The following is a 25,578-nucleotide window of genomic DNA, read 5'->3' as shown; positions in this document are numbered from 1 at the left end:
TATTTTCTTTGAACATTTCTTTAAACCAGTTATAAAAATATTGAAAATGGGAAAAAAAGTTATTTGGCTGACAGTCAAGCATCATCCATTTGGTTAATGAGTCTTTTTGCTTTCCAATTGGTTTAAGAAGGCATGGTGGCACAGTAGTTGGCACTTTTGCCTCACAGCGCTAGAGACCCGGGTTTGATTCCGGCCTCAGGTGACTGTGTGTGGAGTTTGCACTTTCTCCCTGTGTCTGCATGAATTTCCTCCCACGGTCCAAAGATGTGCAGGTTAGGTTGATTGGCCATGATAAATTGCTCCTTAGTGTCAGGGAGGTTAGCAGGGTAAATATGTGGGGTTACGGGGATAGGGCCAGGGTGGGATTGTTGCTGGTATGGGCTGAATGGCCTCCTTCTGCACTATAGGGATTCTATGGTTTTCAGGTGGTGGATCACAAGGATGGCTGCATTGGCTGACTAATGTGATGAAACCTCCAGGAATATATTTAACCATAGTTGGTAACCCTAAACTCACCTGCTCTTTGATATAGTGCCATGGGGCCTTTAGAGGCAAAAGGGAGATTGGGGAAAGGGAATAGAGGAGGGATGGTTGGGGGGAAGAAATAAAGGCGTTAGAGGGCATGGGGATAGAGTGAGGGAGAGGAGAGGGGTGAATAGTGGGGAGATGGCGGTTCTCTTTGCACCTACTGCAGTGCCACAGTTTCAGACCTTGGGCACACAGAGCTGGAGTGGGACGGTGAAGGAACGCGCGCCGCTGCCTGAGGCAAGAGCGAGCCCCGGGCACGTGGCGCGCGCGAGCTGTGAGCGCGCACCACGAGATGGAACACTGAACGCAGCGCGTGCCGGAAACAGCGAGCGTCAGTGGCTGAGGCTGAGTGACAGAGACACCAGAGAGAGAGAGAGACACCACACAGAGAGAGAGACAACAGAGAGACTGGCACCGACTGAGAGGAAGCTGCAAAGTAAGTAGACTGCGGAGTATAGACAAATGTGGAAATATTATGATTTAGTTGGGTAAGTTAGTCTTTTTTCATGATTTATTCGTTATGTTCCCCTTACAAAAAGGGACACTTCTGCGACATTTATTTAGGTTTGTGACATTGGGGGCAGTCTCCCAGTTTCGTCCTCAGGGCTTCAATTAAAAGGGTAGAAAATAAGGAGAAACTTCACTTTTAATCGATCTGATTTCCCGCACCTTGCACCATTTGGGAGAAATGGCTATTCGAAAACGATTACATTAGTAGCTGCACTAACCTACTGGCGAAATATTAGTCCAACACCGGCATCTCCACATCAGAAATATTTCAAAGCAGGCAGAAACATGACTTTAAATCGAATTTCAGAAATTGGCAATCTTTATAAAACAAATGGGGTATAAATTGTGATTTGGCAGGGAGAAATAACTCAGAAACGGTTGAAATAGCTGTGTGCGCGAATATATATAAAAGGAACATGCTTTGCCTTTCCTTATATGTGCCGTGTCAGAGAAAGATGTGTAGTTTATTCCACATGAACTGTGGAACCACTTGAAACCCCTTTTTTTCCTGTTGGTGTGTTTCCGGCTTGAAGGGTTAAACTTTCTGAGCAGCACATGTCGTCCCTTCATGTCATTAAGGAGTGATTTTAGGACAGATGGGATTTATTCGGAATATTCGCTGAACGCGGTGTGATCTTCTGCCAGGGTCGCTAAGTGCTTGTCACAGGGAAATCCCTTGAATGTTCTTATGCACGTCAACCGTGTGGTAGCAATGAGTCAGTTGGGTCAACTTTCTGTTTGTGTGGTGATTTTAGCTGTCGAATGTGGAAATACGTGAATGCAGCTGGAAGTACACCGCAGAACAGGCAGCATTCAGAAAGTGAAAAGACAGCTCCATGTTTTTCAAACGTAGGGAACGGAATCTTTAAGATACAGGTGCCCTTTGGTATAACCTGAGGATTGGCTCAATTTCCAGCCTCCCAAAACAAATGACAAGGATTCAGATGGGGAGGGGGGAGGGGGGGGGGGCTGGAAAACGTAGCGGACAGAGTAGTAATCCATACATTGCAAGAGTTAAATCACATGCTTTTAGCTCTGCACCACGATACTCAGAATGTTGACCATAAAGCAAGGTGTGGAATCCATCAAACTAGAGAAATTGACAAGTCGATAATATTGACAAATCCCCAAAACCTGAGAATTCTATAAGAGATAGATGCAGAGATAGTGGATGTGCTGGCCATGAATTTCCAAAATTCCTTAGATTCAGAAACAGCCCCATCAGATAGGAAGTTAACAAATGTAAGACTGCTTTTTAAGAAAGGAGGGACAGAGAAAACTAGGAACTACAGGCCGGTTGTCCAAACATTAGTTGCTGGAAAAGTGCTGAAATCTATTATTAATGAAGTCTTAACAATACACTTAGAAAAAAATGATTAGAACAAGTCCCCAAGGTTTTACAAAATGGAAAACCAGTTTGACAATTTAAATTTATTTTGAGAATGTAATTAGTAGAGTAGATAAAGGGGAACCAGAAGGTGTGCTACACCTGAATTTCCCAAAGGCATTTGATAAGGTGCCACACAAAAGATTAATAGGAAAGATAAGGGCATATGGAGTTGGGGGTAACATATTAGAATGGACAGAAGATTAGTTAAGAGACAGGAAACAGAGAGTGGGCATGAATTAAGCATTTTCAAGTTGGTAGGCTATGACTAGTGGAATGCCACAAAGGTCAGTGCTGGGACTTTAGGCTATTTATAATCTATATTTTTGTCTTAGATGAAGAGACAGAGAGTAATGGGAAATAATTTCCTGGCTCCCCAGATTCAGATTTCGGGGGGTGCCACAAATATGCAGTGGGAAATCCCTCTTGGAAGTTACCATGTAAGGGTTAACCCGGCAATTGTCCAGAAGCATTCACTTCCTCTAGACAATTGAGCTGGGAACATCCGTCAAAATGATTTTAATCACAAACTTTCTGCTCCTGCCAGTTTTACATTGATAGTTACTGAAAAAGAGATGGAAAAAAATTAAAGAACTAACTTCAGCATAATTATTTGAAACACCCTAACTGATCCCCACACAGTACACACCCATATTCCCAAGCCTCCAGGGGACCACCACATCCATCCCACCAAGCACCCCACCTGCACATGACTCCCCCTCCTGATCCGACCAGGTTTGACCGCACTGGCCTGACTACCATCTGACCCAAACTATGCACCAACTCCCACCTAACTCCACCCATGTGTGCGGACCAGACCAAACAGCCCCCGTTTCATCGATCTGACACACCCCACACCCTCGCCGACCCAACACCTCCTCCCTTGACACAACCCACCCCCAACCTGACACCTCCCCCCACCTGAGACCTCCTCCTTCCACCTGAGATCTCCTTCCGACTCCTCTTCCCCCTCAACCTGCCACTCCTCCCGCTCAACCCTACATCTTCTCCACTCGACACCTCCCCCCCCTCAACCCAACACTCCCTCCCTTCAACCCTACACCACCACGCCACTTCAACCCTACACCACCCCCTCCTACCCGGCACCCCACCTTCTACCTGAAATTCTCCCCTTGATCCTACACCCCCCCTCCTACCCACATCTCCCCCCTTCCACCGACAACTCCCCACTTCCACCCACACTTCCCCCTTTGACCCTACACTCCCCTCCTACCTGGCACCTTCCCCCACAACTCTACAGCCCCCTTATCTGGCACCTCCCCCTTTACCAAACACCCCGCCCCAAACCTACAGCACCCCCTATTCAACACCCCCCCCCCCCCCCACCCCTTGACCCCTATAGATCACTTCCTACTCGACACCTCCCGCCTCTACAGTACGACCACCCCCCAGCCCACCTGGCACCTACCCCCTACTTGGCACCTCTCCCCTCAACCCTACAACCCCCCCACCCCTATGCACCCCTCCGTATCCAGCACCCCTCCGACTCTGTTAAAGTCTTTGGAGAAAGAATAACTAGAATTGCTGTATTTAAAGAACACACAGGTTAGCACTGCTGCTTCACAGCTCCAGGGACCTGGGTTCGATTCCTGGCTTGGGTCACTGTCTGTGCGGAGTTTGCACATTCTCCTCGTGTCTGCGTGGGTTTCCTCCGGGTGCTCCGGTTTCCTCCCACATTCCAAAGATGTGTGGGTTAGGTTGATTGGCCATGCTAAAAATTGCCCTTAGTGTCCTGAGGTGTGTAGGTTAGAGGGATTAGTGGGTAAATATGTCGGGATGTGGGGGTAGGGCCTGGGTGGGGTTGTGGTCGGTGCAGACTCGATGGGCCGAATGGCCTCTTTCTGTACTGTCGGGTTTCTATAATTCTATAACAGTTAGTGTGAAGAAACTAATTTGACTGCAGCTGTTTTTCTGATCTCTCTATTAGTTTAGACAGTTAAGTGTTGATTTGATCACAGTTTTCAAGATGTTACGAGGAACAGAGAGAATTGATTTCTGCTGGTAGGGGAGCCTAGGACTTGAGTACCTGCTCCAGAAAGTTTCAGCAGACCTTTCAGGAATGATACTGGGAAATAATCCTGCATACAATTGATGCCAGAACAATCGTTACATTTATATCCGAAAGTGGTAGATTTTTGGTTTTCAAATCTATTTGTGGAAATGGGGAAAAGGCTGGTATATGGAGCCATGTTGTAGATCAGCCATGATACAGGCCGGTTAGTTTAACTTCTGTAGTAGGGAAAATGGTTGAATCTTTCATCAAGGAAGAAATGGCAAGACATCTGGATATAAATTGTCCCATTGGTAAGACGCAGCATGGGTTCATGAAGGGAAGGTCATGTTTGACTAATTTGGTGGAATTCTTTGAGAACATTACATGTGCAGTGGACAATGGGGTACCTGTGGATGTGGTGTATCTGGATTTCCAGAAGGCATTTGACAAGGTGCCGCACCAAAGACTGCTACATAAGATAAAGGTGCACAGTGTTGCAGGTAATGTATTAGCATGGATAGAGGATTGGTTAACTAACAGAAAGCAAAGAGGGGGGTAAATGGGTGTTCTTCTGGTTGGCGATCAGTGACTAGTAGTGTGCCTCATTACACTAGTAGTGTGCGGTATTAGGACCGCTATTGTTTACAATTTATATAGATGATTTGGAGTTGGGGACCAAGTGCCATGTGTCAAAATTCACAGATGACACTAAGATGAGTGGCAGAGCAAAGTGTGCAGAGGATGCTGAAATTCTGCAAAGGGATATAGATTGTCTAAGTGAGCGGGCGAAGTTCTGGCAGATGGAGTACAATGTTGGTAAACATGAGGTCATCCATTTTGATAGGAATAACAGCAAAATGGACTATTATTTAAATGGTAAAAGATTGCAGCCTGCTGCTGTGCAGAGGGACCTGGGTGTCCTTGTGCAAGAATCACAAGGAGTTGGTTTGCAGGTGCAGCAGGTAATTAAGAAGGCAAATGGAATTTTGTCCTTCATTGCTAGAGGGATGGACTTTTAAAAACAGCGAGGTTATGTTGCAGCTGTATAAGGTGCTGGTGAGGCCACACCTGGAATACTGTTCAATTTTGGTCTCCTTACTTGAGAAAGGATATATTGGCACTGGAGGGGGTGCAGAGGAGATTCACTAAGTTGATTCCGGAGTTGAGAGGATTGGCTTATGAGGAGAGACCGAGTAAACTGGGGCTTTACTCATTGGAATTCAGAAGAATGAGGGGTGATCTTATAGAAACATATAAGATTATGAAAGAAATAGATAAGATAGAAGCAGGGAAGTTGTTTCCACTGGCGGGTGAAACTAGAACTTAGGGGGAATGGCCTCAAAATATGGGGAAGCAGATTTGGGACTGAGTTGAGGAGGAACATCTTCACACGCAGGGTTATGAATCTGTGGAATTCCCTGTCCAGTGAAGCAGTTGAGGGTACCTCATTGAATGTTTTTAAGGCAAGGGTAGATAAATTTTTGAAAGTAAGGGAATTAAGGGTTATGGTGTGCGGGCGGGTAAGTGGAGCTGAGTCCACGAAAAGATCAGCCATGATCTTATTGAATGGCGGAGCAGTCTCAAGGGGCCTGATGGCCTACTCCTGCTCCTAATTCTTATGTTCTTATATAATTGAATGGCAGAACAGTTTTAAAGAGGCCTATTCCTAGGTTCCAATGGAACAGGTTGAGTGCAATCCCACCCAGTTGGATGATGGCAGACATGCATTGGAGGGGAAGAGTGTAGTCAACCATGTTGAACGCTGCACATTGGTGGTGATGGATGAGGAGTCATTTCTGACTTTGACAAGAGCTGCTTTAGTACCATGGCACAGGTGTAAATGGGGGGAGATCAGGGAAGGATAGGCATGGTTTTGGGAGACAACAGTACAATGAAGGAGAATGGAGGGTTTTTAAAATTTGTTCATGGGATGTGGGTGTGGCTAGCTGGGCATCACATTTATTGCCCATCCCTAATTGACGTGAATTGAGTGGCTTGCTAGGCTATTTCAGAGGGCATTTAAGAGTCCATATTGTTGTGGGTCTGAATTCACATGTAGGACAGATCAGGTAAGGATGTCAGATTTCCTTCCCTAAAGGATATTAGTGAACGAGATGGGTTTTTATAACAGTTGACAATGGTTTCACAGTTGTCATTAGACTTTGAATTCCAAATTTTTATTTAATTTTTATTGAACATCTGCCATGGTGGGATTCGAACCCGGAACCTCAGAGCATTACCCTGGGTCTCTGGATTAGTAGTACAGTGACAATATCACAACGTCACTGCGTTGGAAATGGGGTGGTAATTTGCAAGGGCAGAGGGATCAAGGACTTTTTTTAAATTACAGATTTGAAGGAGGGGGGACCTACACTTTAAGAGAGAGAACAGCTATCGTGCAAGTCAGGTATTGGAAGTTGTGTGGTCAGCAGCTTAGTGGGAATATGATCAAAGGAGTAGGAGGTGTGTCTTACGTACACAAGGAATTCGGGAAGGGCATGTGGTAGGAGAGAAAATTGAGAAAAGGGTGTGTTCAAGGCTTTGACACAGTTACCTCAGAGGAAAATTGGCCTTGTTGCCTAAAGGAAGGGGGAAAAATGACAGAAGCAGCCGAGCAAATGGTATCATTCTTCGTGACAAAGAAATCCATTAATTGCTTGCACTTCTTGGAAGTGAGATTGGAGAAGGCAGGGGAGAGGAGTTGAATAAGGCAACCAGCAGCACAAAAAAGCCGGCAATGATCTTTGCATTCTAGGATAATCCAGAAATAACAAACAGTTTTGCGAGACAAGAACAAGACCCAAGGAAGCTTAATGTGGTTTAGTCAGATCCAGCTGTGAATGGCTTAACCAGTTGTCTGCCATGTTCATGCAAGTCTGTATGACTGCTTCCTCTCCTGACTGATGGTAGCTGATATTGTCAAAATGTCCTTTTTCTTGGATCCTGGGCCTCTTCCTGTTAAATTTGCTGTCATCATCCCCTCAAGAAACCCTTTGACCAGTGTGTTCTTGCAGGCTATCATCCCATTTCTAGCCTCCCTTCCTTGTGCCTTGAGCCTCTTTGGCATCTTCACTTGGCAAGCTCCCATTTGCCACCTATATGGTGCTCCTTGCTGATAATATCCAAAGACACAATGTCAGGTTCCACGTGTACACCGATCACACCCAGTTCTACAATAACCTCCTCTTTCAACATATCCAAGACTTTCTTGACACATTGCTTGTCTGACATCCACATCGCAAGTGTGCTGAAATGCCCTCCAATTGAAATTAAGACCAAAGCCATTGCATTTAACCTCCGCTGTGAACTCAGTTTCCAAGCCACAATTCCGTGCCCATCAGGCCACTGTCTCAGGCTGAATTGGCACGTTTGCAAGTACAATTTACTATTTGACCCTGAGCCCAGCTGCAGATCCCACTTCCCTTTCATCATAAAGACCATTTATCTTAACCTCTACGATATCACTCGCACCTCCCCCTCCCTTCCCCATGCTGAAACATTCATCCATGCTTTAGTCACTTCCAGAATCAGCTATTTTAATGGTCTGCCTCCCTTCTTCCATAAACTTTAGCTCATCTGCCATTTGGATTTGAGCTCATATTAAGGCTTGTAGGGCTGAATGGCCTACTCCCGCTCCTCGTTTCTGTTAAGGTCCTAATCCTCATGTCAAATCCTTTGATGGGCTTTCCCACATTATCTCTGTAACATCAATCAGCCCTAAAACCCTCAACGAATTCTGCAATCCATAAACTCTGACTCCCTTGTGCATCCACAACTTCGTTTGTCCTTCCAATGGTGACTGTGCTTTCAGCTGTCTAGGCCCTAATGAATTCCTTCCACAAACCTCTATGGCTCTCACTTTCTCTCTCTCTCTCTCTCTGTCCTTTTTAAGCCTCTTTTTCAAACCTTACCCACGTTCAGCAATCCAGGTGAAACTGAAATCAAAGTAGGAAACTATCCATCAAATATATAAGGTATGATAAAGATTGAACAAAAGTTAATTCAACGAAAAAAGTTATAAAGAAAGGTAAGATGGATTATGAGAGTAAACTAGCTCAGAATATAAAAACAGATAGCAAAAGTTTCGACAAATATATAAAACGAAAAAGAGTGGCGAAAATAAACATTGGTCCTTTAGAGGATGGGAAGGGGGATGTAATAACTGGAAATGAGAAAATGGCTGAGGCATTGAACAGGTATTTTGTGTCGGTCTTCACAGTGGAAGACACAAATAACATGCCAAAAATTGATGCCAGGAAGGCTATGGCAGGTGAGAACCTAGAAACTATCGTTATCACGAAAGAGGTAATGTTGGACAAGTTAATGGGGCTAAAGGTAGACAAGTCTCCTGGTCCTGATGGAATGCATCCCAGGGTACTAAAAGAGATGGCGGGAGAAATAGCAAATGCACTCGTGATAATTTACCAAAATTCGCTGGACTCTGGGTAGTTCTCGCAGATTGGAAAACAGCAAATGTGACGCCACTGTTTAAAAAAGGAGATAGACAAAAGGCAGGTAACTATAGGCCGGTTAGCTTAACTTCTGTAATAGGGAAAATGTTTGAATCTATCATCAAGGAAGAAATAGCGAGACATCTGGATATAAATTGTCCCATTGGTAAGACGCAGCATGGGTTCATGAAGGGCAGGTCATGTTTGACTAATTTGGTGGAATTCTTTGAGATAATTACATGTGCAGTGGATAATGGGGAACCTGTGGATGTGGTGTATCTGGATTTCCAGAAAGCATTTGACAAGGTGCCGTACCAAAGTCTGCTACATAAGATAAAGGTGCACAGTGTTACGGATAATGTATTAGCATGGATAGAGAATTGGTTAACTAACAGAAAGCAAAGAGTGGGGGTAAATGGGTGTTTTTCTGGTTGGAGATCAGTGACTAGTAGTCTGCCTCAGGGATCAGTGTTGGGACAGCAATTGTTTACGATTTACATAGATGATTTGGAGTTGGGGACCAAGTGTAGTGTGTCAAAATTCGCAGATGACACTAAGATGGGTGGAAGAGCAAAGTGTGCAGAGGAAGCTGAAAGTCGGCAAAGGGATATAGATAATCTAAGTGAGTGGGCGAGGGTCTGGCAGATGGAATACAATGTTGGTAAATGTGAGGTCATCCATTTTGGTAGGAATAACAAAATGGACTATTATTTCAATGGTAAAAAATTGCAGCATGCTGCTGTGCAGAGGGACCTGGATGTCCTTGTGCAGGAATCACAAGGAGTTGTTTTGCAGGTGCAGCAGGTAATTGAGAAGGCAAATGGAATTTTGTCCTTCATTGCTAGAGGGATGGAGTTTAAAAACAGCGAGATTATGTTGCAGTCGTATAAGGTGCTGGTGAGGTCACACCTGGAGTACTGTGTACAGTTTTGGTCTCCTTACTTGAGAAAGGATATACTGGCACTGGAGGGGGTGCAGAGGAGATTCACTAGGTTGATTCCAGAGTTGAGAGGCTTATGAGGAGAGACTGAGTAAACTGGGGCTATACTCATTGGAATTCAGAAGAATGAGGGGGTGATCTTATAGAAACATATAAGATTATGAAGGGAATAGATAGAAGCAGGGAAGTTGCTTCCACTGGCGGGTGAAACTAGAACTAGGGGGCATAGCCTCAAAATAAGGGGAAGCAGATTTAGAACTGAGTTGAGGAGGAACTTCTTCACACAAAGGGTTGTGAATCTGTGGAATTCCCTGTCCAATGAAGCAGTTGAGGCTAGCTCATTGAATGTTTTTAAGGCAAAGATAGATAAATTTTTGAACAGGAAAGGAATTAAGGGTTATGGTGAGCGGGTGGGTAAGTGGAGCTGAGTCCACAAAAAGATCAGCCATGATCTTATTGAATGGCGGAGCAGGCTCGAGGCCCACTCCTGCTCCTAGTTCTTATGTTCTTATTTTTTTTAAAATACTTTTCCAATTCAATCAAATCAAATCCAATTCAGAGTCTCAACAAGTTGAGACATTTCAGATCCAGGCTGACAAGACAGGGCGAGCGACCAAAATCACCCTGTCCTGGGCCTGATCTACATGAGCCAAGCTGATTGGAGAAGTGGGAGGTTCCTCCTCCAAGACTTGAGCTCATTTGCATCTTAGCCAAAAGACTGAGATGCCGCTTTTAAAAATTGCTTCATATGAAGCTTCAGTGTAACCTAATGACCTCAACCAAGTGCAGCATCCAATCCATACTACACTTGATCTTAGCCAAAAGGCCGAGAAGCGAACTATGTTCTAACCCTTCACAGCTATCAGTGTCAGGGATTTGTTCAGAATGATGTTTATGATGAAAATAATGTGAAATTGGCACACACATTTAACCAAATATGATTAAACTTGCATCTTGCCTTCCCTAGTGCAGGGCATCACAAAGCATGAATGTGCATCAGGAATTGTTGTCTGTAGCACAAATTGATTCCATTATAGAACAAGATGTATCAATATTTTTAGAGTAAAGCACACAAAAAGTTAAAATATGTATTCAGGTATGACATGAGTAAGGTTAAGACAAGTACAGTTTAGAAATGTCACAGCATTTGTTTTTGTGGTCACATTATATTTTATATTTTGTGGTGAAGTACCTGTAACACTTTCTCCCATGTTCACACATTTTTTTCCCCCTTACGAAACTATTAAAGATTGTCAGATATTCAGTCATGTTTTGTTCATGACCTTCCCTCTACTAAGGTGTGTAGTGACTAGTAATATTTTTGTCCATGAATACAGTGGCTGGTCGTGCAACAAATAATAACTTTTCAATGTAACTCTACATTGTGAACCATAGCTTCACGGTAGCACAGTGGTTAGCACTGCTGCTTCACAGCTCCAGGGTCCTGGGTTCGATTCCCGGCTCGGGTCACTGTCTGTGTGGAGTTTGCACATTCTCCTCGTGTCTGCGTGGGTTTCCTCCGGGTGCTCCGGTTTCCTCCCACAGTCCAAAGATGTGCGGGTTAGGTTGATTGGCCAGGTTAAAAAAAAATTGCCCCTTAGAGTCCTGGGATGCGCAGGTTAGAGGGATTAGCGGGTAAAATATGTGGGGGTAGGGCCTGGGTGGGATTGTGGTCGGTGCAGACTCGATGGGCCGAATGGCCTCCTTCTGCACTGTAGGGTTTCTATGATTCTATGATTCACAACTAATAATAATTCAGTTGAAGACATAGCGTATGTGTGGGTTTTTTTATGTATGTGGGTCTAAATTCATGAGAAGCAGTAGGAAACAGGAAGAAGGAGAGGTGCGTCCTGAGTTTTTCAGACTGTCTTGGCAGCAAATGAAAATCTCTTTGAAATAATTAGTTATGGTATTATTAGTTATGGTAATCAAATCAATTTATTTTTTCACTTCCTGTAAGTTAGATTTGTTCTACGCCGATTGTTACTGTTTTTCAATCTTTTTGACAGAATGTCCCAATGGCATCAGCTCCATCAGCTGGATACACAGCTCCTAGAAAAAGTGGACCAGTTGTATGATGATACCTTTCCCATGGAGGTTCGTCAGTTCCTAGCACATTGGTTGGAACACCAGGACTGGTAAGATCTTAGTTAAATTCAGTTGCCTTCCTTTGATAGTTTATTTTGGGATGTTGATATATTGATAAATGCCAACTCTTTGTCTTAGAAAACATTGTTATTCATCCTTACTTAGTTTTGTTCTTTGCAGCTGCAATAAAGTTAACATCACAGCATCTAATGATTGATTAAAAAAAAGCAGAAATAAAGTTCAAACGCTGTAAACCTGTAATAAAAATGGTGCACAAAAGCTCAAAAAATATCTGTGAAGTGAATAGATATTTGACATTTTGATCAGGGCCCCATTTCAGAACGGAAAATGAAAGTTGAACAAACCCTTCAATAGAATCATCTAAAAAGGAGAGAGAGAGAGAAAGTAGCAATGCAATCAAGTTCTGAGCAAGCATCCATATCCAAAACACCTTTAGGTAGATTTTAATTTTTGAATGACCAACAAGTGAAGTGATTGGCAAGCAATAGGCCGGAATTCTCCAGCCATTCATGCCAGTGGGATTCTCCTGTCCTGCTGTCGTGAATGGAGACTTGGCTGAGTGCCAAATTCTCTATCCTCTCTAGCAGCCGTGCTGAGGAGTGAACGGCCGGAGAATTCTGGCCATCGTTTCTAAATGGACATCACGCTGCTAGCAGTTGATAGTTTTGAAATCAATCCTATAGTCTGTGTAATGGAAGGAAACACGACAGCCAATTTGTGCACAGTAAGGTCCTACAGACAGCAATGAGTTAAATGAACTGTTAATCAGTTTTATTCACTTTGTTTGCAGGAGACTATCTTAATAATGTCAGGCAAATCATCAGTGAACTGTCCAGAGATACCTCAAGGTCCACATTATTGTTCCCCCTCCCTCCCCAGTCCCCAAATACACAGTTTACCATCCCCCCCCGCCCCCAACACATTGCAACCTCCTAGAGAACTAAATGTTGCTGGAAAAAGCGATACATTGTCGAAGCTTTCCATCTTGCACTCATCAGGACACATGTCATTCCAATTGTCTGAATCGAACTTATGAACTCAGCAACCCATGCAGTTGAGTTCAATTTAACAGCTCCATGTATACCCGCATATGTGGTGTTGCCATGGGATTCCCTCTGGGTCCAGCTCTCACAAACATCATTGTTGGTTTCCACAAGAAACGTGTTTTGGATGGAATGACACTGATACATTTGCTATATTCAAATCTGCAGCTGCATTTAAGAATTTCCTTACACACCTTAATGGGCTCTATCCATTCAGCTTTGAAATGGTGCAGTCAAATGAACCTTGTTATTTTAATATGCTTGTTGGGAAATCTGCCAGTGGGTTTCCAGATTGGCTTTATCAGCAACCTCGTAAATAAGGTCTGAGCTATTTGCTTTCCACGCAAGCTTAACGCTGAACTAGGGAGCATCAAAGTAATCCTGTGAGATAATGGCTACCCTGATCCAATTATTGCTCACTGTATATTGTGAAAACTCATGAGTGCACCTATGACTCCACTTTCGGTCCTGACAATTATCCAATTTATCTCTAATTACCCTGAAAAGTTAAGGTGTCTGAAAAATTTGAGCACCAGGTAAAAGTAGCCATTTCATACTAACTATCATGCAGTAGAAACACCGCATTCTGCACTAACAGAATGCAAGCCAAAAAGGTGTTTAACCTATCACACAAACGAGTATTGTGGTATATGAATTTCAGTGCCAATGTGATGCCAGGTATGTAGGCTGTATGTCCCAACAGCTGGTGGATCATATCAAACCGCATGTCCCTTCGGCTGTTTGTAATAGGCAAAGTACAGACCAAACCCAACCAGCCAGTGATTGGAAAACTCACAACATAGTGTCCAACATTAGATGTGATTCCACAATTTGACAGCACTTGCTAAACAATCCTGATTGTGCTAAAAATTATATTGACAACCAATTTATGATTATTAGTTGGGCCCACAGTGTGGCTCACTTACATGTGCGAGGAGATACATATCTTCGTACACAGGGCCCTGTTCTTTGCAGATAGGAGCAGCATATCCACACATTGCATCCTTTTCAACTAAACAGATGCTTAGGAGACAGTCATGCCCTATCTTTTCACTAGCATCCCTCAATGACTTGGCTATTCACACATTCTTTGTTTCTCCAACGTCTTCAACTTCAATGTTTCTTTCAGCTTTGGCTCAAATGATAATCTTCTGATCTACCATGACAATGCCTTGACCTATCAGAGAGGATCTGTCCAGTTTGAATTTAAACAAAAGCTTGGCAATTTATTGTTCCTTGGTGCATTCTCCATAGCAAAACTTCTACCAATCATAGGTCATTTGCTAATCAATCATCATTCATTTCTCATGCAATATAATGGTCGTTCCATTTCCAATAAGTATTCTTGCAAATCTATCCTGATGAGAGCAAGATGAAAAGCTTTGACAACATGGTTGCGCAATACTCAACTTCTGTACTACCAATTGACAACTAAATATTTTGTGAATATGAACACCTTAAAAGACATGCACTTATATAATGTCACTATCAACCTCAGGATGTCCCAAAGTTTTACACAACCAATGAAGCATTCCTAAGTAGAGTTACAGTTGCAATGTTGGCCAATACCCCATAACTCTCATGCTGTTAAGAATAGCGCCGCAAGATTTTCATGGCTACTTGTCAAGGTAGATGGACTTTGATTTCACATCATACATGAAAGATGGAATCTCCAAAAGTGCAGCTCTTCCTCAGTATTGCACTGTAGTGCTAGCCTAGATTCTGTACTCGAATCTCTGAATTGAAGGTTGAACTCATAGCCCTCTCACCTGATTCAGAAGGTTATCATTTGAGCCAAAGCTGAAAGAAACATTGAAGTTGAAGACGTTGGAGAAACAAAGAATGCGTGAATAGCCAAGTCATTGAGGGATGCTAGTGAAAAGGTAGGAGGGTGACATGGTGGCACAGTGGTTAGCACTGCTGCCTCACAACGCCAGGGGCACGCACAGGTTCAATTCCAGCCTCGGGTGACTGTCTGTGTGGAGTTTGCACGTTCTCCCCATGTCTCTGTGGGTTTCCTCCGGGTGCTCTGGTTTCCTCCCACAGTCCAAAGATGTGTGGGTTAGGTTGATTGGCCATGCTAAATTGCCTCTTGGTGTCGACAAATGTGTGGGGTTGTGGGGATAGGACCTGGGTAGGATTGTTGTCACTGTAGGCTCAATTGGCCGAATGGCATCCATCTGCACAGTAAGGATTCTATGATAACTTGAAAATACGTAACACTTATAGAACAGTCTGAAACCTAAAACATAAGAAAGTTTGATAAAGATAATGGAATAGATTTTCACTTTCCCTTGTTCACAAGTAAACCTCTGCAATTAATTTCAACCATCAGCAGTTTGGTTGTGAATGATGTCGGTAGTGAAGAATTCAAAATATTAAAATAATCAGGACTAATTTGAGTTAAAAAATACAAACGCTTTAAATAGTTTAATTCTGTTCACCCCGGTGTAAAATAGCAGCGTGGATCCACCAGTTATTTTTGAAACCATTCAGTTTTCATTTCCATTGATTGCAATAGAAAGAAAAGTCAGACTGTTCTGGCTGTATTGTGTCTGAGCAGAAATCTGAAAACCTACCCTAATGAATGCACCAGCTCTAAGAAGAGAAAAAGCAGGCCAACACCAGGGGAACAGATTTCCCTGCCAACATTATACTGCGTTCCATCCCAAACATTAACCCTTCCTCCTTTCCCTCCAGACAAGGACAGACTTGATTGCACATCAGGAGCATCCCCACACAAAGAAAATGGAGCATCTGGCTAAGGTCTGAGGTGACTATTGTCAATGTTCAGCGCAGAAGGCTGCAGATTGTCCAAGAGAAAGAGAAAAAAATGTCGGAATTAACATTAAGCTTCATTGCAGCAGCAGAAGAAACCAAAGGCAGATAATTAGGAATGGGAAGGGAAATTCGAGTAGTCATCTAACTTGTGCTTGGTCTTCCCACTGTAGAGGAGATCGCACCTTGAGCTACAGTTCTAAGACAGAGTGAAGCAAAGAGAACAGGAAATAAATCATGTCAAACGTCAGAAGATTTAAAAACTTATTACATTTTTGTTTTAAGAGAACATTCAATGCACAATTTGCAGAAAGTTTGATTGGATTTGTATGCTAACATTCATAGAACTTGCCTATATTTTTAAACAGCTAACAGTTGAATAGCGAGCAACTAAAAAAAAAATCATCTCTAAATTTTAATGTTATTTCTGAAACTAAATCAGGATTGTTCCAAAAATGAAACTACCTGTGGCAGCACAAACTTGCATTTGTAAAGCACCTTTAACACAATACAGGCCAGAATTCCCTGGTCTCATATGCCACACTGCTGCTGCCAGTGAGAACGGGGAATTTGGCAATCAGCAAAATCTCTGCTCACAGCAGCGGGACTGGAGAATCCCAACTTCAGGTGAGGTCAGAGAATATCCCAAGGCACTTGAAAGAAGCATCATAAAGCAAAATCCGACAACAACCCAGATAAAGGATATTGATATTGAGATCATAATCTCCTGCTGTAATCACATTAGCAACCAAACCTTCAGCAGGCTGACTGGCTGAAACCACCTCACTTAACAGTTTCTGAATGGCAGTCTGTTGTGGTGGCTGTGTAACAATTCTAGTAACATGGTCCTCAGGATTTTGGTAAGAAGTCTCATAACACTAGGTTTATTTGGTATCACAAGCTTTCGGAGTGCTGCTCCTTCATCAGGTGAGTGGAGAGTTGGGTTCACAAACAGGGCAGATATAGACAAAAACTCAATTGCAAGATACTGGTTGGAATGTGAGTCTTTACAGGTAATCAAGTCTTTACAGGTGTAGACAATGCGAGTGGAGAGAGGTTTAATCACAGGTTGAAGAGATGTGAATTGTCTCAAGCCAGGACAATTAGTAGGATTTTGCAAGCCCAGACTAAATGGTGGGGGTTATACATAGTGTGACATGAACCCAAGATCCCAGTTGAGGCCGACCTTATGCATGCGGAACTTGGCTATCAGTTTTTGCTCGGCGATTCTGCTTTGTCGTGTGTCTTGAAGGCCACCTTGGAGAACGCTTACCCGAACATCAGAGGCTGAATGCCCTTGACTGCTGAAGTGTTCCCTGACAGGAAGGGAAAACTTCTGCTTGGTGATTGGTAAGTGATGTCCGTTCATCCATTGTTGTAGCGCCTGCATGGTCTCGCCGATGTACCATGCCTCGGGACATCCTTTCCTGCAGCATATGAGGTACAGTAAGAAGTCTCACAACACCAGGTTAAAGTCCAACAGGTTTATTTGGTAGCAAATACCAAAGCTTTCGGAGCTTGCTGCTCCTTCGTCAGATGGAGTGGTCAGACCACTCCATCTGACAAAGGAGCAGCAAGCTCCGAAAGCTTTGGTATTTGCTACCAAATAAACCTGTTGGACTTTAACCTGGTGTTGTGAGACTTCTTACTGTGCTTACCCCAGTCCAACGCCGGCATCTCCGCATATGAGGTAGACAATGTTGGCCGAGTCGCATGAGTGTGCACCGTGTACCTGGTGGATGGTGTTCTCATGTGTGATGATGGCATCTGTGTCGATGATCCAGCATGTCTTGCAGAGGTTGCTATGGCAGAGTTGTGTGGTATTGTGGTCGCTGTTCAGTTTGCTGCGTACAATGGTCTGTTTGAGTTTACATGGTTGTTTGAAGGCAATTAATGGAGGTGTGGGGATCGCCTTGACAAGATGTTCGTCTTCATCGATGACATGTTGAAGGCTCTGAAGAAGATGTCGTAGCTTCTCCACTCCGGGGAAGTACTGGACGATGAAGAGTACATTGTCCGCTATGTCCCATGTTTGTCTTCTGAGGAGGTCAGTGTGGTTTTTCGCTGTGGCACGTCGGAATTATCGATCAATGAGTCGAGCGCCATATCCTGTTCTTACAAGGGCATCTTTCAGCGTCTGTTGCGTTCCTCCTCATCTGAGAAGATCCTGTGTATATGGAGGGCTTTTCCATAGGGGATGGCTTCTTTAACGTGTTTAGGGTGGAAGCTGGAGAAGTGGAGCATCGTGAGGTTATCCATTGGCTTGCGGTACAGTGAAGTGCTGAGGTGACTGTCCTTGATGGAGATGCGTGTGTCCAAGAATACAACCGATTCTGGAAAGTAGTCCATGATGAGTCTAATGGTGGGGTGGAACTTGTTGATGTCATCATGTAGTTGTTTCAGTGATTCTTCGCCATGAGTCCAAAGGAAGAAATTGTCATCGATGTATCTAGTGTGTAGTGTCAGTTGAAGGTCCTGTGTGGTGAAGAGTTCTTGTTCGAACTTGTGCATGAAGATGTTGGCATATTGAGGTGCGAATTTGGTCCCCATGGCTGTTCCGTGTGTCTGGATGAAGAACTGGTTGTTGAAGGTGAAGACGTTGTGGTCCAGGATGAAGTGGATGAATTGTAGAATTGCATCTAGAGATTGGCAATTGTTAGTGTTGAGTACTGAGGCAGTTTGCAGCAATGCCGTTGTCGTGGGGAATGCTGGTGCAGAGTGCCAAGCCGTCCATTGTGACGAGGAGTGTCCCTGGTTCAACTGCTCCATGGGTGCTGAGTTTCTGTAAGAAGTCCATAGTGTCGTGACAGAAGCTGGGGGTTCCTTGTACGATGGGTTTCAGAATGTCCTTAACACAGCCAGAGAGGTTCTCACACAGGGTCCCATTGCCTGATTCGATGGGACGTCTGGGTGTGTTGACTTTGTGTATCTTCGGAAGGCAGTAGAGATCTCCAACGTGGGGAATATGTGGGATGAGAGCATGGAGGGTGCTCTGAAGGTCCGGATCAAAGGTCTTGATCAGTCTGTTGAGTTGGCGGATGTGTGCTTTGATTAGATCTGCAAGTAACTGTCTGTAGTGTTCCTGGTTGTTCAGTTGTCGGTACTGTTCTTTGCAGCAATCCGTTCTGTTTAGTATGATGGTGGCCCCTCCTTTGTCTGCTGGTTTGATGACAATGTTGCAATTAGTCTTGAGAGCGCAGATAGCATTGTGTTTTGTTTGGGTGACATTCGGGACTGTCTTGCGGCTGTTGAGTCTGGCATTGATGCATCTCCTGACGGCTTGAGCATACATGTCCAGTCTAGGCAGTGGCCTTGCTGCACCTCAGGTTTCTAATAACATGACTCTGGTTGGTAGGATCTCACATATGAACTTCGGAGATGAGATGGCAGAATATCCGGACTATCTTGGTGAAGCTCAGGTTGTTTATCCCCGTCGAGCTCTCAGAGCCTCGCAGCACAGCACAACCACCATGGGTACGAAGGTGTGCTGGATGAACTCCTGGGTACACTGTAAACACTGAGCCATCCTCGGGGCTCGGACACACAGATGATGAAAAGCTTGGTTAAAGCGGGAGGTTTAAGAAGTTTAAAGGAAGAAAGAAGGTAGAGGAGATTAGGGATAGGATTGCAGGGCTTAAGTCTTGAAGGTTGAAGGCATGGATACCAGTGGTGGAATGAATAAAATCAGGGGTGCTCAAGAGGTCAGAATTTTAGGAGCACAGATATCTCGGAGCATTGTGTGGCTAGAGGAGATTAGAGGAAGAGAGGAACATGGGCATAGAGGAATTGAAAATGGGGATAAGCGTGACATTTCATCAGAAACCAATGGAGATCAACATATCCAGGACATGGGCAATAGTTTTGTATGACTTCACATTTTTCAATGGTAGAAGGTGGGAGGCAAGGAGTGCATTGGAATAGTCTAGTCCAGGGATAACAAAGGCACAGATGAGGGTTTCAGCAAAAGTGGAGCTGAGATAGGGTAGAGTCAGGCTACGTTACAGACGTAGAAATAGGCTGTTGTAACAATGGTGCGCACATGTGGTTCAAAACTCATGTTGAAGTCACACACAACACCAAGATGGCAAAAGTTGCCAGGAAGAGGGTGGGAGTCAATAATTCCGGAACAGAGATTGTGGCAGGGACCAAAATGATTTCATTATTTAATTGGAGGAAATTTCATTCAGTGCTAGATATTGGACAAAGATTCTGACGATTTAGCAACAGTGAAGGAGTCAGGAGAGATAGTGGTGAGGTAGTGCTATGTATCATTAATGTGCAGGTGGAAACTAATATTGTGTTTTCAGATGTGTTGCTGAGGGGCAGCATGTAGATAAGAAATAGGAGAAGTTAAAGATAGCTCCTTGGGGACACCAGAGCTGACTATATAGGAATGGGAAGGGAAACCACTGGAGGTGAATCTCTGGTTATGAATGGACAGATAAGAATGGACCCATGTGAGTGCAGGCCCACCCAGATGATGGTTGAGAGGCGTTGGAGGAGGATGGTGCAATCAGCTGTGTCAAAGACTCCAGACAGTTTGAAAAGGATGGGGATGGTCATTTTTCCTTTATCACAGTCACACAGGACATCAATTGTGACCTTGATAAGAACTGCCTTGGTACTGTGGTGGGGAGGAAGCCTGAAAGAAGGAATCCAAATACGGAGTTTTGAGAAGGATGCGCATGGACCTCTCACACTGCTTTTAACAAAGAACAAAGAACAATACAGCACAGGAACAGGCCCTTCGGCCCTCCAAGCCCGCGCCGCTCCCTGGTCCAAACTAGACCATTCTTTTGTATCCCTCCATTCCCACTGCGTTCATGTGGCTATCTAGATGAGTCTTAAATGTTCCCAGTGTGTCCGCCTCCACCACCTTGCCCGGCAGCGCATTCCAGGCCCCCACCACCCTCTGTGTAAAATACGTCCTTCTGATATCCGTGTTAAACCTCCCCCCCCCCTCACCTTGAACCTATGACCCCTCGTGAACGTCACCACCGACCTGGGAAAAAGCTTCCCAGCGTTCACCCTATCTATGCCTTTCATAATTTTATACACCTCTATTAGGTCACCCCTCATCCTCCGTCTTTCCAGTGAGAACAAACCCAGTTTACCCAATCTCTCCTCATAACCAAGCCCTTCCATACCAGGCAGCATCCTGGTAAACCTCCTCTGCACTCTGTCTAAAGCCTCCACGTCCTTCCGGTAGTGTGGCGACCAGAACTCCAACTCGCAGTATTCCAAATGCGGCTGAACCAACGTTCTATACAACCGCAACATCAGACCCCAACTTTTATATTCTATGCCCCGTCCTATAAAGGCAAGCATGCCATATGCCTTCTTCACTACCTTCTCCACCTGTGTCTTCACCTTCAAGGATCTGTGGACTTGCACACCCAGGTCCCTCTGCATATCTACACCCTTTATGGTTCTGCCATTTATCGTATAGCTCCCCCCTACGTTAGTTCTACCAAAATGCATCACTTCGCATTTATCTGGATTGAACTCCATCTGCCATTTCTTTGCCCAAATTTCCAGCCTATCTATATCCTTCTGTAGCTTCTGACAATGCTCCTCACTATCTGCAAGTCCAGCCATTTTCGTGTCATCCGCAAACTTACTGATCACCCCAGTTACACCTTCTTCCAGATCGTTTATATAAATCACAAACAGCAGAGGTCCCAATACAGAGCCCTGCGGAACACCACTAGTCACAGGCATCTAGCCGGAAAAAGACCCTTCCACTACCACCCTCTGTCTTTTGTGACCAAACCAGTTCTCCACCCATCTAGCCACCTCCCCCTTTATCCCATGAGATCCAACCTTTTGCACCAACCTACCATGAGGGACTTTGTCAAACGCTTTACTAAAGTCCCTATAGACGACATCCACGGCCCTTCCCTCGTCAACCATTCTAGTCACTTCTTCAAAAACCTCCACCAGGTTAGTGAGGCATGACCTCCCTCTCACAAAACCATGCTGACTATCGTTAATGAGTTTATTCCTTTCTAAATGCGCATACATCCTATCTCTAAGAATCCTCTCCAACAACTTCCCGACCACGGACGTCAAACTCACCGGCCTATAATTTCCCGGGTTATCCTTCCTACCCTTCTTAAATAACGGGACCACATTAGCTATCCTCCAATCCAATAAATTTAGGATTTATGGATCAAATATAAATGACTAACGAGAAACTGTTTGCAGCTGATTGTTAAAGACAATGGAACTGTGGAATAAAGACAGTTTTTCTTCATGTCTCATGATCCAATACCGGAGCACTTGTCAAAGCCACCCTTTAAGCTGACAAACATCACAATTCGTCGAAGACAAGGCATGTTGGGCATGCAAATAGCAACCTAAAGAGAAGAAAATAAATAAAAAACTATAAAGAAATAGATAAGTCAAAGGATTTTGCCCTTATTTCCTTTTCTTATTCCTCACCTAGTGAAGGTCTGACTTATGTTGTGATTAGAGCGGGCAGCCGTACAGTGCCTCACATAAGTAACTACCTGTTATCTGTGAGCTGTGACACTGGGGCGGCTGTTAAAATATTAGCACCAAATTATCCTCTGCGATCCAGTTGCCTTCTCATAAGGAATAGGAGTAGACAATATGACCCCTACAGCCTGCTCTGCCATCCATTCTCACTGGATGCCAATATCCTGCTTTAATTATGCAGAACAGTGATGCTACTGGGGACAAGATTGCAATTTTAGTCCCTGGTATGAGTTGGGGAGCAATGATGGCTTCCCGCCAGAACAAACTTGCCTTGAGCTTTAGTGTCAGCAGGTTGCTTTACAGTGGGAGATATAATGCCAAACTTGTTCCTGTTGTCACGCAACATCCACACACTCACACTTTCAAGTTTATTTAAAGAAAGAAAATGTCTAAACTTTCCATATACTTGCTTCAGGAGACCAGATACACCTACAGAATGAGGTTTGTTCATATCTTTATTTTCTGAATCATTGTGGATTTTCCACTGTGGAACAAAATCATGGTTTTCTTCATTAACAATGTATAACGTAAGAAAAGGTGCTTGGACTTGTACTTAATGGTTTGGTCATTGTTTTTAACAGGGACCTTGCCTCGAATAATGATTCCCTGGCTACCCTTCTGTTCCATAATTTATTAAAACAAATAGATGACCAGTATAGTCGTTTCTTCCTAGAAAAAAACTTCCTACTTCAGCATAATCTGAAACGAATTAAACAAAACCTTCAGGTAAGATTTTAACATTGCATCTGTGTTTTGACTTGTTAAAATTCTTGTTTTCGTGCTGAAACTTAGCGTGTGTTACCCAAGATAATTTGGACAAGTGGTTAATTCTGAGCTTGAAATTGACAATGTTTTTACTTTGGTTGACATAATCTGGCAAATAATGTAGTTGGATATGCAGAAAATGTACTCTTTCATAGGTTGTCTAATTTAATTTTGGAGAACATGTCTGTTAAAGAGGTTATAAATTGGCTGTCACAGATTTATGCACTCTTTTTTTTAAGAAAAGACAAGTACTGAAAGGGGTTTTCGGTTAGGGGTTTTACAAAATAAATTACTAACCTAGAAAAGAAACAAAGCTCTTTCTCTGCTCTCCACTTTTTGCATATATCATTGTTGGATCACTGCTATTTACATAAAGATGTCAATGTTTATTATTATTTGTATTATGTTGCTTAATTATCATAGAAATCCTACGTGCAGAAGGAGGCCATTCGGCCCATCAAGTCTGCACTGACAACAATCCTATCCAGGCCCTATCCCCTATTCAATAATTCTATTGAATTATTAAATTTAACTTATTACAGGTGGAAAATGTAGTAATATTATTAGGATTTTTCCTCTATCACAAGTATGTCACATAATAATTCCGATATTCAATATCTGTATACAAGGTTGGGGTCTTTTGCTTCCCAATTTTGTGCTTACCCTCCTTCTTCCACAGGCTATTGTAACCTTATTTGGCTCGACCTTCACCTGAAAGTCTGTTCTCTGGACCATCTTTCTGTTGTTTCCCAGTTAATTCCAATCATACATGAGGCATTTTAATCCTCGCTCCACTCAGTTCCACTTTATCTGTACTACAACCTAAACCTTTTTCTCACCACCAGTAATTGATAAAGAATAATTCACAGAATTTTGCCATGGAAAGTTTCGTTTGGGCAATGTAAGCAATGCTTGTCTTCTCTGACATTAATTTTGAAACATTAGCAAAACTCTGATGTCAGTGAGTCAAATCAGCAATTAAGACCATCACTGGTGAATGGATCCAAATGATCAGCACACTGATAAATGAGTCGAAGGTTTTGGGATACAAGTAAGATTGTCAGATCAAAACATAGCTAAAGGAAGAGGGGAAGCTCAGAATTTTGACCTATCCAAAGTTAATAGGAAGCAGTGTATAGGGAGACAGTGATAACATGATATACATTCAGCCAAGCAGGAAGGCAATAGAAACCATTCAGTGTTTCGAAACAGCAATGTCAATATTCACTGACAGCACAAAGAGTGGGGCTCGAACCTACATAGAATGTGTCTTTCCATTTGATCTCAAGTCCAATAGCTTAACCGTTTGGCCTTCCTGGCAAGGAACACTACTACCTTGAGTTGTGCTCTAGGTAAAATACTGTCACCCAGGAGGCTCTGGACACCATAGAAGGTCTGCCTATTATGGCAGCAGGATATCGAGCCTACAGTAGAGGAGCTTAGCAAAGCTATTGACTCATTTACCATGAACAAAGCTCCAGCTGCTGATGCTATATTGCCTGAACTCATCAAGCATGGGCAACTAGCACTCCTGCAGCATCTGCACAAACTATATATATAAAATATTGCCTTCATTGATCCCACCAAGGCATTTGACCATGTGAACAGAGAGAGTCTATTTACACTGTTGGAGAGAATTGGCTGTCCATTGAAGCCACATAATGTGATGTCTTCTTTTCTTGGTACTCTTGGTAGACTTGCTGTTTGGTATTCTCAATCAGGTTGCTGTTGTTCCACACACACTTACTCAGCTTGGACGTAAGAGTTGCAGCTTTTATGATGTGTTTTGATTTCAGCATCAAATGACAGATGATGTCAGGTGATTGTGGAGCCTAGATATATGAGGCTCTCAGCAATCTCCAGTGTCACATTGCCAGTGCTGTTAGATGGCAGTGTGGCAACATCTTGGGCCATGACATTTGTCTTCTTGATGCTGATGGCCAAATCTGTCACTATTCATCAGTATCAAATGTTGGTGCAACATCGTCATTGCAGAGGAACTCCCTGATGAGGACTTGCTGAAACTTTGTGTTGGATCCCAGGTGAGTAGGGCTGAACAGCTTTCAATCAGTTCTAGTATTCAAGTAGGCACCTTTTGTTGATAACCTGATATACATGACAGCAGCAAACACAAGAAAATGCAAAAGTCTTTTGGTGTCAAAACACAACTCTGTTTAACCTCACTGTAAATCTCAAATGCTTCCAATGTTGCCCCATCATAACTGACCTTACCCATGATGCTGTTTACCCAAAGAGCTTCTGTATGATGAATTAGTCACTGGGTCACTAGCTTTTGGGCGTCTCTACCTCTGCTCAAGAACACATACAAACAAGTTTTGAAGATGGCGGATATTGATGCTGACAACTGGGAGATCGTCCCTGACAGTCGTCACGTCTGGAGGCTGAGAATTATAAAGGGCATTGGAAGAGGCAAGCAGAAACAAAAAGCTCAGTTGGCCAAGAAGAGAGCCCAGAGAAAACAGAGGCCAGGCGAACCATGCACCTTCTCAGCCCACTGTGTTCCTCTGCAGTGAATGCGACAGAGACTGCCA

The 25,578-nt window shown here is 43.6% G+C and overlaps 1 protein-coding gene and 1 pseudogene across 1 annotated transcript in view; one reads left to right on the top strand and one right to left on the bottom strand.

Moving 5' to 3' along the window:
• The first annotated feature begins 910 nt into the window (after window positions 1–910).
• The window catches only part of stat4 (signal transducer and activator of transcription 4), a 114,329-nt gene continuing 89,661 nt past the window's right edge, over window positions 911–25,578 (top strand). Inside the window, exons 1-3 of the mRNA XM_078228618.1 lie at window positions 911–964; window positions 11,840–11,968; window positions 22,843–22,987. Coding sequence (XP_078084744.1) covers window positions 11,841–11,968; window positions 22,843–22,987 — 273 coding nt within the window. The 5' untranslated portion in view covers window positions 911–964; window position 11,840. The remainder of the gene's footprint in view (window positions 965–11,839; window positions 11,969–22,842; window positions 22,988–25,578) is intronic.
• On the bottom strand, window positions 10,468–10,668 carry LOC144504151 (U2 spliceosomal RNA; annotated as a pseudogene).

Source organism: Mustelus asterias, chromosome 14 (assembly GCF_964213995.1).
Source record: "Mustelus asterias chromosome 14, sMusAst1.hap1.1, whole genome shotgun sequence".
Taxonomy (NCBI): domain Eukaryota; kingdom Metazoa; phylum Chordata; class Chondrichthyes; order Carcharhiniformes; family Triakidae; genus Mustelus; species Mustelus asterias.
The sequence above is the reverse complement of the archived record's forward strand: the minus strand, read 5'-3'. Positions and strand labels throughout refer to the sequence as shown.